The sequence below is a fragment of the Buteo buteo genome, chromosome 7 (genome assembly GCF_964188355.1).
Source record: "Buteo buteo chromosome 7, bButBut1.hap1.1, whole genome shotgun sequence".
In the NCBI taxonomy this organism is placed as follows: Eukaryota; Metazoa; Chordata; class Aves; order Accipitriformes; family Accipitridae; genus Buteo; species Buteo buteo.
In genome coordinates, this window is record NC_134177.1 from 47272546 (window position 1) to 47284444 (window position 11899).

General features: G+C 46.5%; 1 protein-coding gene across 2 annotated transcripts in view; it reads left to right on the forward strand.

The window, feature by feature from the left end:
- WSCD1 (WSC domain containing 1) overlaps nucleotides 1-10614 on the forward strand; it is a 33717-nt gene extending 23103 nt beyond the window's left edge. For both annotated transcript variants that reach the window (XM_075033114.1, XM_075033113.1), the window contains 4 exons: nucleotides 3981-4146; nucleotides 5627-5791; nucleotides 6633-6833; nucleotides 8779-10614. In XM_075033114.1, coding sequence (XP_074889215.1) covers nucleotides 3981-4146; nucleotides 5627-5791; nucleotides 6633-6833; nucleotides 8779-9131 — 885 coding nt within the window. In that variant the 3' untranslated portion in view covers nucleotides 9132-10614. The remainder of the gene's footprint in view (nucleotides 1-3980; nucleotides 4147-5626; nucleotides 5792-6632; nucleotides 6834-8778) is intronic.
- The last annotated feature ends 1285 nt before the right edge of the window (nucleotides 10615-11899 follow it).

The following is an 11899-nucleotide window of genomic DNA, read 5'->3' on the forward strand; positions in this document are numbered from 1 at the left end:
CCACCGATTTCTATGTATCCTGAAAAAGCTAGTGGGCTTTTAAATGGAACTAGTTGGATGCTTCAAGTTAAACACATTAGTAAGTCTTTTGCTCTTTGGGACTTAGAAGAAAAGCAAATTGAGGCATACCATATTTACTTGTTAGCCTTGCAAATTGCTTTCTGCAGCTGGAATGGTAGCTCCAGCTCTTGGAAGCATTTGAGATATGAATTTGAGGTTACAACTTCAGATGAAACCTGCTAAATACCCTTAATTATCAATTTCCTTCTTAATTAACAGAGTGATAACATTGCTTAATAGCAACCCATTATCACCCCATACACAGACCCATGAATGGGTTTCTGTGCTAGGTCCCTTGGCCAGAAGCCATAATTTTCATATATGCTCTTTCCTAAGCCAACCTGCATACTAAATGAGCCATCTCCATTTGAATTTATATTTTTAAATAAACAGTCCTTTTATGACTCAGCTGCTGTATACAGTTATATATGATGATACAAATAAAATCTGGAAGAACACTAAGTCTTGAGGAGAGAACCCCAGTATTTCAACGCATCCAAAAGCCATGTCAGCAAGTTTGCACACTTGAACATTACCAACTCTAAGGTGCTTTTTCTTTTCTTTATAAAGCAATATACAGAATACAGCAATGTTCTAATTTCAGAAATAGACCTACTATTTTGGATTCCAGATGTAGCTACATGCCATTATTTACCCATAAACAAAAGACTCCTGGGATTTTGACCCAAATCCCATTGTAGAATTCATACAGAGTGTTTCTATAGCTTCATTTAGGTTTGTTTTTTTTAAACACAATTAAAACAAAGATAAGTAGGCTAGAACCTCAACTGGCACAGATAATCACAGCCTTGCTGACTTTATTGCAGCAGTGAGAGGAGTATTTCAAATCAGGGTCACATCGGGTATAACAGTGCACTGAGGAACTGGCCCCTGGCCTCCACAGATCACAGTGTAAAACAAGCCAGAATTTTTATGCAAGGGTGTACTGGCTTTATGGTGTTTATTCTTTGCTCTTAACATATCCAGTTCAATGAAAACTTGAAGACTGACTTCTGGGTTTGTTGCAAAATGAACATGCCCATTTTTAAATAAACCAAACCCACCATTTTTACTTGGGAGAGAAATTTCCTTCCGTGATTAGCCCCCCATCTCTTATTCTTTTTGGTAGATTGAGAGAAAAATTTTAACTGTGTCAGATAGGAGAGTTAGTATAGAAAGCTGGAAAATAAAGGAATTTAGAGTAGAACCAGATAAGTGTATTTTTAATCTATTCATAATTCTTAATTTGGATATAATCTAATAAAAAACAATCAGTGATTGAATCATCACATCATCTGTGTTGCTACTGGAGAATGATTGCTTTCCTTACAGCACGTAAGCTACCTGTTGAGGCTTCACCTCACAAATTCTTAGGTAAATAGTCCCACTGACATTCCCTTTCACTGAGTTACAGCTTGCAGGATGGACACTTGAGCCTGTCAACGCATGCTCTAAAGCTCAATCCAGAAAAATGCTTATTCACAGACCCGCAGACTTCTCTGGCAATAGACTTGTGTTTAACTGAAGTGAAGCATCACAGATTTGTGTGCACTGAGCTTGAGGACTAGTCCTGCGCTTAAAAGTTACATGGTTGCTTAAAGCCATAACCACAGCTTGGGGCATACGTAAATCCACAGATGAGCAAAGTGGATGGCTTGTACTTTTGATTAAATACTGATGGGAAGTCAAGATTGAATACGTTACTTTGCAGTCGCTTTGTGCCCTGCATCAGGTAGACAGACCGACCGAATAATCAGCCAGCTGATTGCAGTGCTTTGCACTGACGCTGCAGATCCTGGTGTGATTCGCAGAACTAGTCATGCTTCTTTCAACGTCTGCGCTGCCATCACTGAAGCTCTGAAACTTTCACTTGCGAAGCCCACTTGCTGCCCGAGCGGCAGGAAGGCTGCACAGGCGAGGCACAGCCCCACTGCCCTGCCTCCAGAATGGCCGGGCACCCCGCACCACCGTTACCCTGAACCGCATGCAGAGTGCCTGCAGAACAGCACCGTATCGACCAGGGCTTCTGCAGACACAGAAGTATGGAGAAGCATTGGCTTAGGTCTCTTCCAAAAACCTCCAGCCTTCCAGAAAAGTCAATCGCTTGCAGGTGCCACTTGGCACAAGGTACAAGGTACCTTTTTATTCTAGGCTGTGTTTGAGGGCTGGAATACTTATTAATTTCTCAAACGGAGAAACACTGCTTCATTGTAAAGGGAAAATTTCTGTTTGCAGGCAGAAACAGAACTATTTTGCCCTTGGATCAAATCTGCAAACAGTTTTTGACAGTGTCATATCTCATTCGCTAAGCAAATGTTGGCTGTTTGGGCACAGATGGCACATGTGTTGTATTTGACTCCTTATCAGAGGATGAACACGTGGGGAAGAGTGAGAGATAAGCTGCTCAGCAGTCCTGTCACGCATTCCCAGACTCCAAAAGACTTTTAAAAGGCAAAAAGTGTTGATATGGAATAGGTGGAATCGAACACTCTGCACTCAAATAACCCCTGAACTTCCTTTAGCCATTCTTCGGCTGTGCTCAGCCTGTCCCTGCACACCCATGCACTCCCATGCTGCTGAGCAAGCCATCAGGGGACTTTGGAAATCCAAGGAGAAAAACTGAACTTTAGGGCCAGTTTCAGCAAAGTACTAAGTGTGCTTTTCCTGTTGAGCACACAAGCAACTGCTAGTTTCTTCAGCAAATAGTTAGCATACCTTTCCCTCAAACTTCTCTTAATTCTCATCATTACTAGCCCAGCTGCTCTGACACCACACAGCAATGCTGCTTTGCAGCCTGTTGCCTGTTTAGGGTAAGACTGGTACACCAAAACCTGAATTACTTTTCATCAAATCCACTGAAAAGAAATTTCTCAGAGCCAAAAATTTTCCTTGGGACTTATTTCCTTGCAATGAACACTACCTATAACTTTCTTGTGGTTGCACATTTCACACTCTGCTGAGATACCTGTCATTTGCAGCGGTCAGTCTGGATTTTGTATGAGGTTTCTCTATCTAGAAGCAAGGTAACAAAAAACAAGCGTCCATGCCTGAAGACAGAGCCCAGGCACCATGAACTAACCCTGCATGCACCAGCAGGCAGAGCTGTGTGTGCCCTTAGTTCACTCCAGCACCAGGTACAGCTGCACTCAGCTCTGCCTCTTCTGGTGCAGCCTCATGTTCACCATCAGCACAGTCCCTCTGAATAGATGTGCCAAAAATTACTTGGTATCGTATTTCTATATAGTTTTTCCAAAAATACACATAGTAGCTCTCAAACCCTGTATCAGCCCCTCTATGCACATTCATTTTTTGCAAACTGTGAAGAAGTCAGACTAAGATGCATACTTTTTTATGGCTTGACTTTTTTCTTTCTATTTTTAAACATGATTGCAGCAGTTAGTGGGTTTAAATTTCCTTCTTTGCTTAAATTCTGTAAGTTTAAGGGCAAGTTTCCGCCACAAAAACTCTGGTTAGATCAACTCAGTAAGGCAAACCTTTTAACAGCTGACTCCTCAGTTCAGGGGAATCTAAGTGGAAGTTTAGAAGACGATCCAATTCAAAATGCTCATTTTGGGGGTAAATAAGAACAACCTTTCCCACATTGATGTTTTGCAGGTGGAGTTATGCACTAGATGCTGCAGGAATATTATAAAATTATTTTTATGAATAATTAAAAAAAACAGAATATTGTGAATTTTCAAGCTTTACAAGGCTTGTGTCTGAAAACCACTTTTTAAGAAATTGCCATACGAAAGTACTAGGCTAAGAAGCATGAGCTTTACAATGATATATCACAAACACTGCTTTGATCTTGACAGTGGCCTTGCGAAGATTTATTTTTCTTTGTATAGCAGCAGCATTCCCCGCAGGCTGTTGATGTCATGGCATTTACGCACTGATCTATTTTCTCTCATTCGTAGGAGTTTCCCTTGGCAGTCATCCGAGGGCGGGAGTGCTACTGCGGCTACCCCACTGGGCGCTTCTCGCTGCGCGACGGCGCAGATAGGCTGCTCTGCAGCGGGATGCACAACACCAGCAGTGCTGCCGAGGGAAAATACTGCCTGGTCTATCAGACACCGGTGCAAGGTATGAGCTCCAGCCTCGCTGTGCCAGGGCGAGACCCACCACTGCTGGGAATAGCCCCTGCGCTCCTTCTGCAGTGGGCAAAAGCGATCTAGTTTACAGCAGTCTTATCACAATACAGGCAGGCATTTAGGAAACACCCCTTATCTAAATCCCTCCTTGCAATCGCACTCATAAATATGAATCTTTCTATTCTCTCATTAAGCAACACAGCCTCCCCCCACCCTGGAAGACTATAATTATTTCGCAGATGGAGAGAACAAGGCAGAGCCTGGGAAGGCATACTCCGAGCCATGCAGCACCCCGGGCAGCTGGGGACAAGGACCCCATGCTCTGGTTCCACTCCTGCTCATTAAATGCACACCCAGCCCCCATGCCATGTAGCTACTGAGACAGCTCTGCAGACTAATTTTGCTCTACCCATCTTCCTCTAAAATATTCATCTGCATACATGTTTCAAAGCCAGAAAATAAAGCAGAGAGTAAGGCTCCAATCCAGTAAGTCATTTAGGTGGCACTGGCAACTTTATCCGTGCAATGATTTGCACCGAGTTCGGTGAAACTTCTCACAAGCTTAAAATTAAATTAAGTGCTTTTCTGGATTGGTGCCGGGCTTTTTTTAACCCAACACCATTTTTTTTCCTCCATCTCCCAGTTCAGAGGTAGGCTGCAGACACCAGCACATGAAAAGATCATGCAAGAGGAACACTTGCTTTCATGAAATTGGTAGTACTTCCCACATCTGTGTAGACCACTAGTAGCAGAAGACAGCCTCCTGTGGATTATGCTGGCACTTTCTAGCTATGGCTTCATCTAGAGGCTGCTTTGAAGAATGAAGAGAGTTAATTTCTAATTTATTTCCTGGCTTCTTGTTGAATCTTCACAGAGGGTCAAGATTGGTTCTCATCTTATCCTTACTTTTATTGGCATGCTAAGAAATAAGGTTAGGATTTACAAAAGCATGTATGGAAACCAGGTGTCTAGCCCCCATGGGAGATCAACGCGATGCAGGTTCACCACTGCCTTGGGCCCTTCAGAGAAGAATGACAGCATAGAGGTTTAACTGAACACCAGCTCCTTTCAGTAAGAGGGCTTTCTCCTGCATTATAAAACTCTCAATTTCCAGGTGTAATGGCACATCCAGGGTTTCATTGAAGAGCCAACCTGCCAGGCAAATAGCCATTAACAAACAGGCATCAGGGGGCTTTTATCACAACTTGCTGGCTAGTACAATGGTTTGCCGCAGCTCTATCAAAAAAGCATTGCCACACAAAACCAGCAAAAACCTCTTCCGAGGATAATCTCTTTGGCCTCTTATGGCTGAATTAATTTTGGGAAGCAGCTGACTCACAACCGGACTCAAATTGATATCCTATATTCATAAGAGAGAGAAGAAAGAAGCAATAAACCCTGTAATCAAGAGCTGTCAGTGGAATTATTAAAAAGCCACAATGCTAACAATGAAATATCTTCTGTACTCGCAGACACCCGCTGTACGGACAGGAAATTCTTAACCACCAAATCCAAAGTGTTCGTTGCTCTGTCGAGCTTTCCTGGGGCTGGGAATACGTGGGCTCGCCATTTGATAGAGCATGCCACAGGATACTACACAGGAAGCTATTACTTTGATGGAGCCCTCTACAACAAAGGTACTGTATCCAGAGGGATGGGACACACAAAGCCCTTCCAAGGCACGAAGTTTTACTTAACTTGCTCCGGCATCCTTCTGCTTGGAGCCAACAAAGGCTGTCACTGTCGGCACGTTTGGTAAAATTTAAACACGTGCCTGAAATGAGCAGTCTCACGTGGTGCAGACAGCAGCAGTGACTGCTCCAGCAACACACTGAGCCTGACAGGCAGCTACTTTCATAGACAACAGCCAGGCTCTCAATTTGCAAAATTTGCATGTCACCTGCACTGATGCTGCTGTGCACATGCATGTGTACCGCTCCCATCTAAAAGACTGGTCCAGAAGACCAGCTGACTGAAAAAAAGTTGACTAAACCCTGAGGGTAAGACTCTTCAGTAGCACATGAAATGCAAGGGCTGAATTTTTAAGCATTACTGATTACTCTGGGAGGACAATATCCTGAGGGGCATGTTATTTAGAAGCACCAAGCATTTGCCCTGTGAAAAACAGCCCTTTTGCAGCAAGGTACCAATGAAGTCCTCCCCAGTGGAGGAAAGCCTGGCTCCCAGCACACATCCTGCTCAGCAGCTGGGGGTCCAGCCAGGGACAGGGTCCTCCTTACAGCAGGCGTAGAGAAGCACACAGGAAGATGGTTCCCAGACAAATAAAGTCATTAAGCCTTGCAGGTCAGTGGCAGGCCAAGAATAAATTTCAGCCCTGGTCCCAGGTCCTGGGCGATGCGTTTAATTGACTGGTACTTTCACAAGTTTTACAGCACTGTAGGGAATGATTTAGAGTGCATGAAAGGGCACAGACATATAATCAAGTGAAAAAGCCAACAGTCCTGTTTTGTAAAACAGGTTTTAAAGGAGAAAAAGACCACTGGAGAAGTAGAAGGACCATCTGTGTGAAAACACATGAAAGTGGCAAGACGGAGATTGAAATGTTCGACTCGGCAATCCTGTTGATAAGGAACCCATACAAATCACTGATGGCAGAGTTCAACAGGAAATACGCTGGGCACCTGGGGTACGCCACCGACCGCAACTGGAAGAGCAAAGGTAACACATGGCCCCGGCATGGGCTGGGGGTGCCTGCTGCCACTTTGGACAGAGTTTGAAACCCATCTTCTCGGCATGCTGGGAAGGGGGGAATGCACTGGGACCTGAGCAAACAAATGCAGTGGGACTTGAGTCCCACCACAGCCAAGATCAGTCCCAAAAGCACTCAGACCTGCACTCTAGGAGTGGTTGTGGTCTTGCCGTGTATCTACCACCATGGAGAGGAGGGTAGCACTGCACCAATGCTGTGGCCACAGGCATACAGCAACACTACTGCCATCGTACTGTTTGGCAGAGGAAACATGTCCAGGTACAACACCCCTGTGTACAGCCCATTTGCCAAGCTATGTGACGTGAAGAAAATTTGCCCCTGCAGCATGTAATAACTGTGAGAAATCTAATTTAAGATTTGGAGGATTCAATGGAGCATGACATTTCCTGAAGGAAATTTTACAGCACTGCACAGGTGCTACTGCACTGCAGATAAATAAGGATAATAGCAATAAGGGGACTTGAGATTCAGTGTTCCTTGAACACATGAAAAGACTTCAGAATATGCCAGTCAAATGCATGAAGCGTGGCAGGCAAGCTGGATGGTGTGACTACAATTTCCCCACTGAATACACTGCTGCATCCAGACTCTGCAGCAGAGAAGAGATTCGGCTTGCATTTCTCCTCGTGCATATTTTAAGCATTACAGCTGTGGCTTGGCAAACCACAGAGCACAGGGCTGGGGGAGGCTGGGGGGAAGTGTCCTCTGTCACAGCATATTTCTTTCCCAAGTTCATGTATCACCTTTCATCAGTCACAACTCAAGACCCATTCATCAAAAAAACAGACAAAATGTCCTTAGTAAAGAGAAGAAGTCTAGAGGGAATGGCTTTCCTGTAATGCAAACTACAAATTGTTACATTTCAGCCACAAATGTTCTTTGTCCAGCGCAAAAGCTTTAGCTAGGACTATCTTGACCCTTGGAAAATTATCACAGACAGCAAATAGAGATTGAGGTGTCATTAATGCCAAAGGCAAAGATGGGAAAATAATTCAGTAAATTTTGTCCCAGTGATCCTGGTAGGTGACCCTAAATGACTCCCATGTGCCAAGAACAGAAGAATCTTCCCCTTTAATCCTATTTCCTTATCCAGTCTCCCCATAAGTAGGCTGGTAAGCATGCAGAAAAATATGTTATTTGGCAGATTTGGAAATCAAGAACACCTTGGGCCCCAGCCAAGATCAGTGCCTTGATGCTGCACTTACATAATAAAAAGTTAATATATCATTATATAATTATTATATATTATTTGTTTACATAGATGTTAAAAAATAAACCTGTCTCCTTCTCAGTCTACATCTGAAACAGAGGTAAAAGGGTCGTAAAACCACAGAAGTAAAAGAATCTGCTTGAAGTTACATGGCAAAGCATTGCTTAATCCACCCTCCAAGCAGGACCCACTGCCTTTCCTTCTCATACCCCTTCACCATCTTTCAGTCAAACTTTTCCCCGGGGCATTTCGTCCTCCCCCAGCCCCTGTGCAGAACCACCTGCCCAGGGCACACACCGCTAGCATACATGGGGGGGCTCAGCTCCTATGAACAAGGCACAGTAAGGACGCAAAGTTGCAGCTCTGCCCACCTGGCCACTGCCATGCCCTCTCCCGCCCCTGGGGCTTCCTAGGCAGCTCCGTGGCCATCCCAGCCCTCTGCGCAGCCCAGGGGACTGCGGGCAGCAGGGTTAAGCCTCATCTGTCTCCGTGCCAGAAGCCGCAAAGCCGAGCTGCCGTACCTCAGCAGCCGGCCGCGCTGCACTTCTCCAGCGCACGCCCATCCAGCAACATCAGACCATGCCCAGCAACACCAGCCTGGTTGCACAAGATAACATTTGGAAAACTGTTGAAATGCAGCATGACTAACATTGTCTCACTTTCCCGGTTTTCTGGTCATCTAGAGTGGCCAGACTTCGTGAACAGCTATGCCTCCTGGTGGGCCTCCCATGTCCTGGACTGGCTGAAGTACGGGAAGCGCCTGCTCGTTGTCCACTACGAGGACCTGAAGCAGAGCCTCATCCCCAAGCTGAAGGAAATGGTGGAGTTTCTGAATATGACCGTGACAGAGGACCGACTGCTCTGCGTCGAGAACAACAGGGATGGGAATTTCAAGCGGTCTGGTGCTAAGCAAAAGGATTTTGAGCCATTCACCCAGGAAATGAAAGATCTTATCAACAGATACATCTTGACGGTGGATGAAGCCCTGAGGGGGAGAAACTTCACAGGGCTGCCCAGAGAGTATGTGCCAAGATGATAGCCTGGAAGCACTCTGCTGTGTTTAAAAATAAAAGTATTTTTTTCTTAAAAAAAAAAAAAAAAAAAAAAAAGCAACCAAAAAAACCAACCCCACCAAAACCAGAGCTTTATAGCAGTTAAAGCAAAGATACTTGTGGAGTCTGCTGAGCAGTGCAAATTCTCTCCACTCTTGGGTGTTCTTCAGGGCACTAAGTGCTCCAGAAGGCAAGCAATGAAGGATGGAAATTGGGTTATAAACCAAGGCAAAAAGCTATTAGTGTCTACCTGTGCGTGCCCCTCCCTGCACAAGCAGCTCAGAACTTCACAGTGGAGCACTCCTGCTTCTGCAGCAGGCATCCTGCCTTCTCACCACCGTTGCCATCACAGACCTGCCAGGGGCAGCTTGGGTTTTCACAGCAACTGTGTTGGAAATGGATGTACGCAAAGGGGGAGGAAAAAAAAAAAAAAAGAAGATTCCAACACTGATCAGCAGTTTTCATCTGAGCATTTAAAAAAATCAGTTGCTTTCTTCTTAGTATAGCCCACTAGCTTCCTTCTCCCAGGTTTGCTGGTCAGGTCACCTGCCACAGCAGAGTCAGAAGTGCAGGGGGAGAAAAGCACCAGTGGGCAAAGGTGCCCTGGATGCTAGGCAGAGAGGTGCTTCAGGACAAACCCCAGGCTTCCCTGCAGGAACGGCATGGCCTGCGGCCACATGAGCTCTGCAGGGAGGTGGGTGGCCCCAGCATCCCCTGCAGCAATACGCACAGCTGGGGACCAGTAGGAGAAAACTGAAAATCAGCATGGCCAGAGGTGGAAATCCCTGGGTGTCACCAGTCCCAAACAGACCCAAGACCTGGCCCCAGGGGCATGGAGGAGGCCCCAGAGGGGTGGGAGAGTAGGGGCTGTGGCCCATGCTGGGGGCTCAGCACAGGTTTCTGTGCCTCCATCCCCGCACCCAGAGAGTCACGGTGTGTCTGGGGAGACAGCGGGGCCAAATCTCCGCACGCTCCATGCACTTGGTGCTAGAAGTGGCCATGGCCGGGCGGCACTGACATAAGCCCACAGCACCCAGGGAGTAGGGGCAAAGAGGATGAGCCCCAGCCCTGCCGGCCCCAGCACGGGCAGGATCCCATCTCCCCTTCCATCCCTGGAAGAAGACAGAGGCAGTCCAACCTGAAAAACGTTAAAGCTACTTATTGCTGCTCTCTGGGGCCACCCCCAGCAGCGATGCACGTTTTATTTCTAACTCACTGCAGTTCCCTGCGGTTTGTTTTATCCTGTGCTGGGCCGCGTGTGCGGCGCCGAGGGAGCATGGTGCAGGGGCAGCCAGCCTTGTGGCCCTGCCTGCGGGCAGGAGCCGCCGGCAGAGCAGCTCAGAGATGGTTAAACCGCACAGCTGAAGGGGTTGCCCTGCCGCGAGATGCTTTTGTTCATGTGAAATAAAGGATTCCCTGAAACCTTGAGTGAAAATACTAATTTTAATAAAACAAGAAATTTATATAAAGGGAGCTGGACTTCCTCTGCGTGTGTATCATTGGTGCTTTAAAAACATACAGGACATGGAGCACACTTGGCCCCAGTCTCTCCCCATTTGCGCTCCACACACGGCTCATCTGTGTGCTCAGGACCACCTGGCTGGCGTGGGCCTCGCTGCGGGGGCTCTCATGCCCCCATCTCCAATCCCCAGTTCCTCGCCTGGCAGCGAAGACCCCAGGGGCCGCAGGGAAGCAGTGTGGGATTGTGGTTGACTGAACTGGTTCACAAGGAAAGCTGAAATCTTTTGTTTACGCAAGTGGCACAGCTTGAAGAAAAGCAACTGAGTTAGGATGCTGCAAGTCCAGACAAAGGCAAGTGGGAAGAATTTAAAAAAGGTGCTTGCTTTAAACAGCAAAAATGGTCATATTTCTAAAACAATACACACACTGCGCTGTACATTGCCTTCAAATCGGCAAATCCTGATTTCAGTGACCCAGAGCCTCCCCTGCCCTCGCACTCGGCTGCTGTTTGCACGTGCTTGCAGGGTCGCGGGTGGGCGTCAGGGCGCAGCGTGCACAAGGCCACATGCCACAGACCTGCAGTGCCTGCGTGGGGCACAGCCCTCCCTGCGACGCCACGTGGCCCCCACGCAGGAGCACGGCTCACAGACACGCATCCCACAGGAGCACGGCTTCCCAGCAGCCTGGGCTGGGGATCAGGGATGCAAATACAGCCACTGGAGTGCCTGCTGGGGAGAAGTCAAACGCGCAGGCTTGTTCTGCCTGGGACTGCTACGCTGCTGTATGCCTCAGTCTGTTTTTAATATTCTTTCCACAGGTGCCCTACTAGCCTCAAAAAACAAATAATATTGAGCTAGACAGATGTAGCAAACACCACAGTTAGTATATAAACACACACAGGTACAGAAACATCTGCATAAAGTGGATAAATTAGGATGCTACAAAACATCATCTTTACTGTGACTAAGAGCAGATTCTTTTTCAAATTAGGCATTAAAACACTTCAAATGTCCATGTGGGCACCAGCTGCTGTTGATGGATGTGGGTGATGTCCTGCAGAATCTGAGCCCAGCCTATGCAAGGTGCACATGTACTTCACAGAAAGAAGCTGCTCTCGACCTCACCGAATCACATGCATGAGACCACAGACAGGAATTTGGGTCCACCAAAAAACATTAAGATTATGAGAATGACATTTTATTATATTGCTTTTCTAGCCTGGTAAAGCTTTATAGGACCATTTAAAAAATATTTTGATCATTTCAAACCTGTAAATGGTGACAGTGAGGAC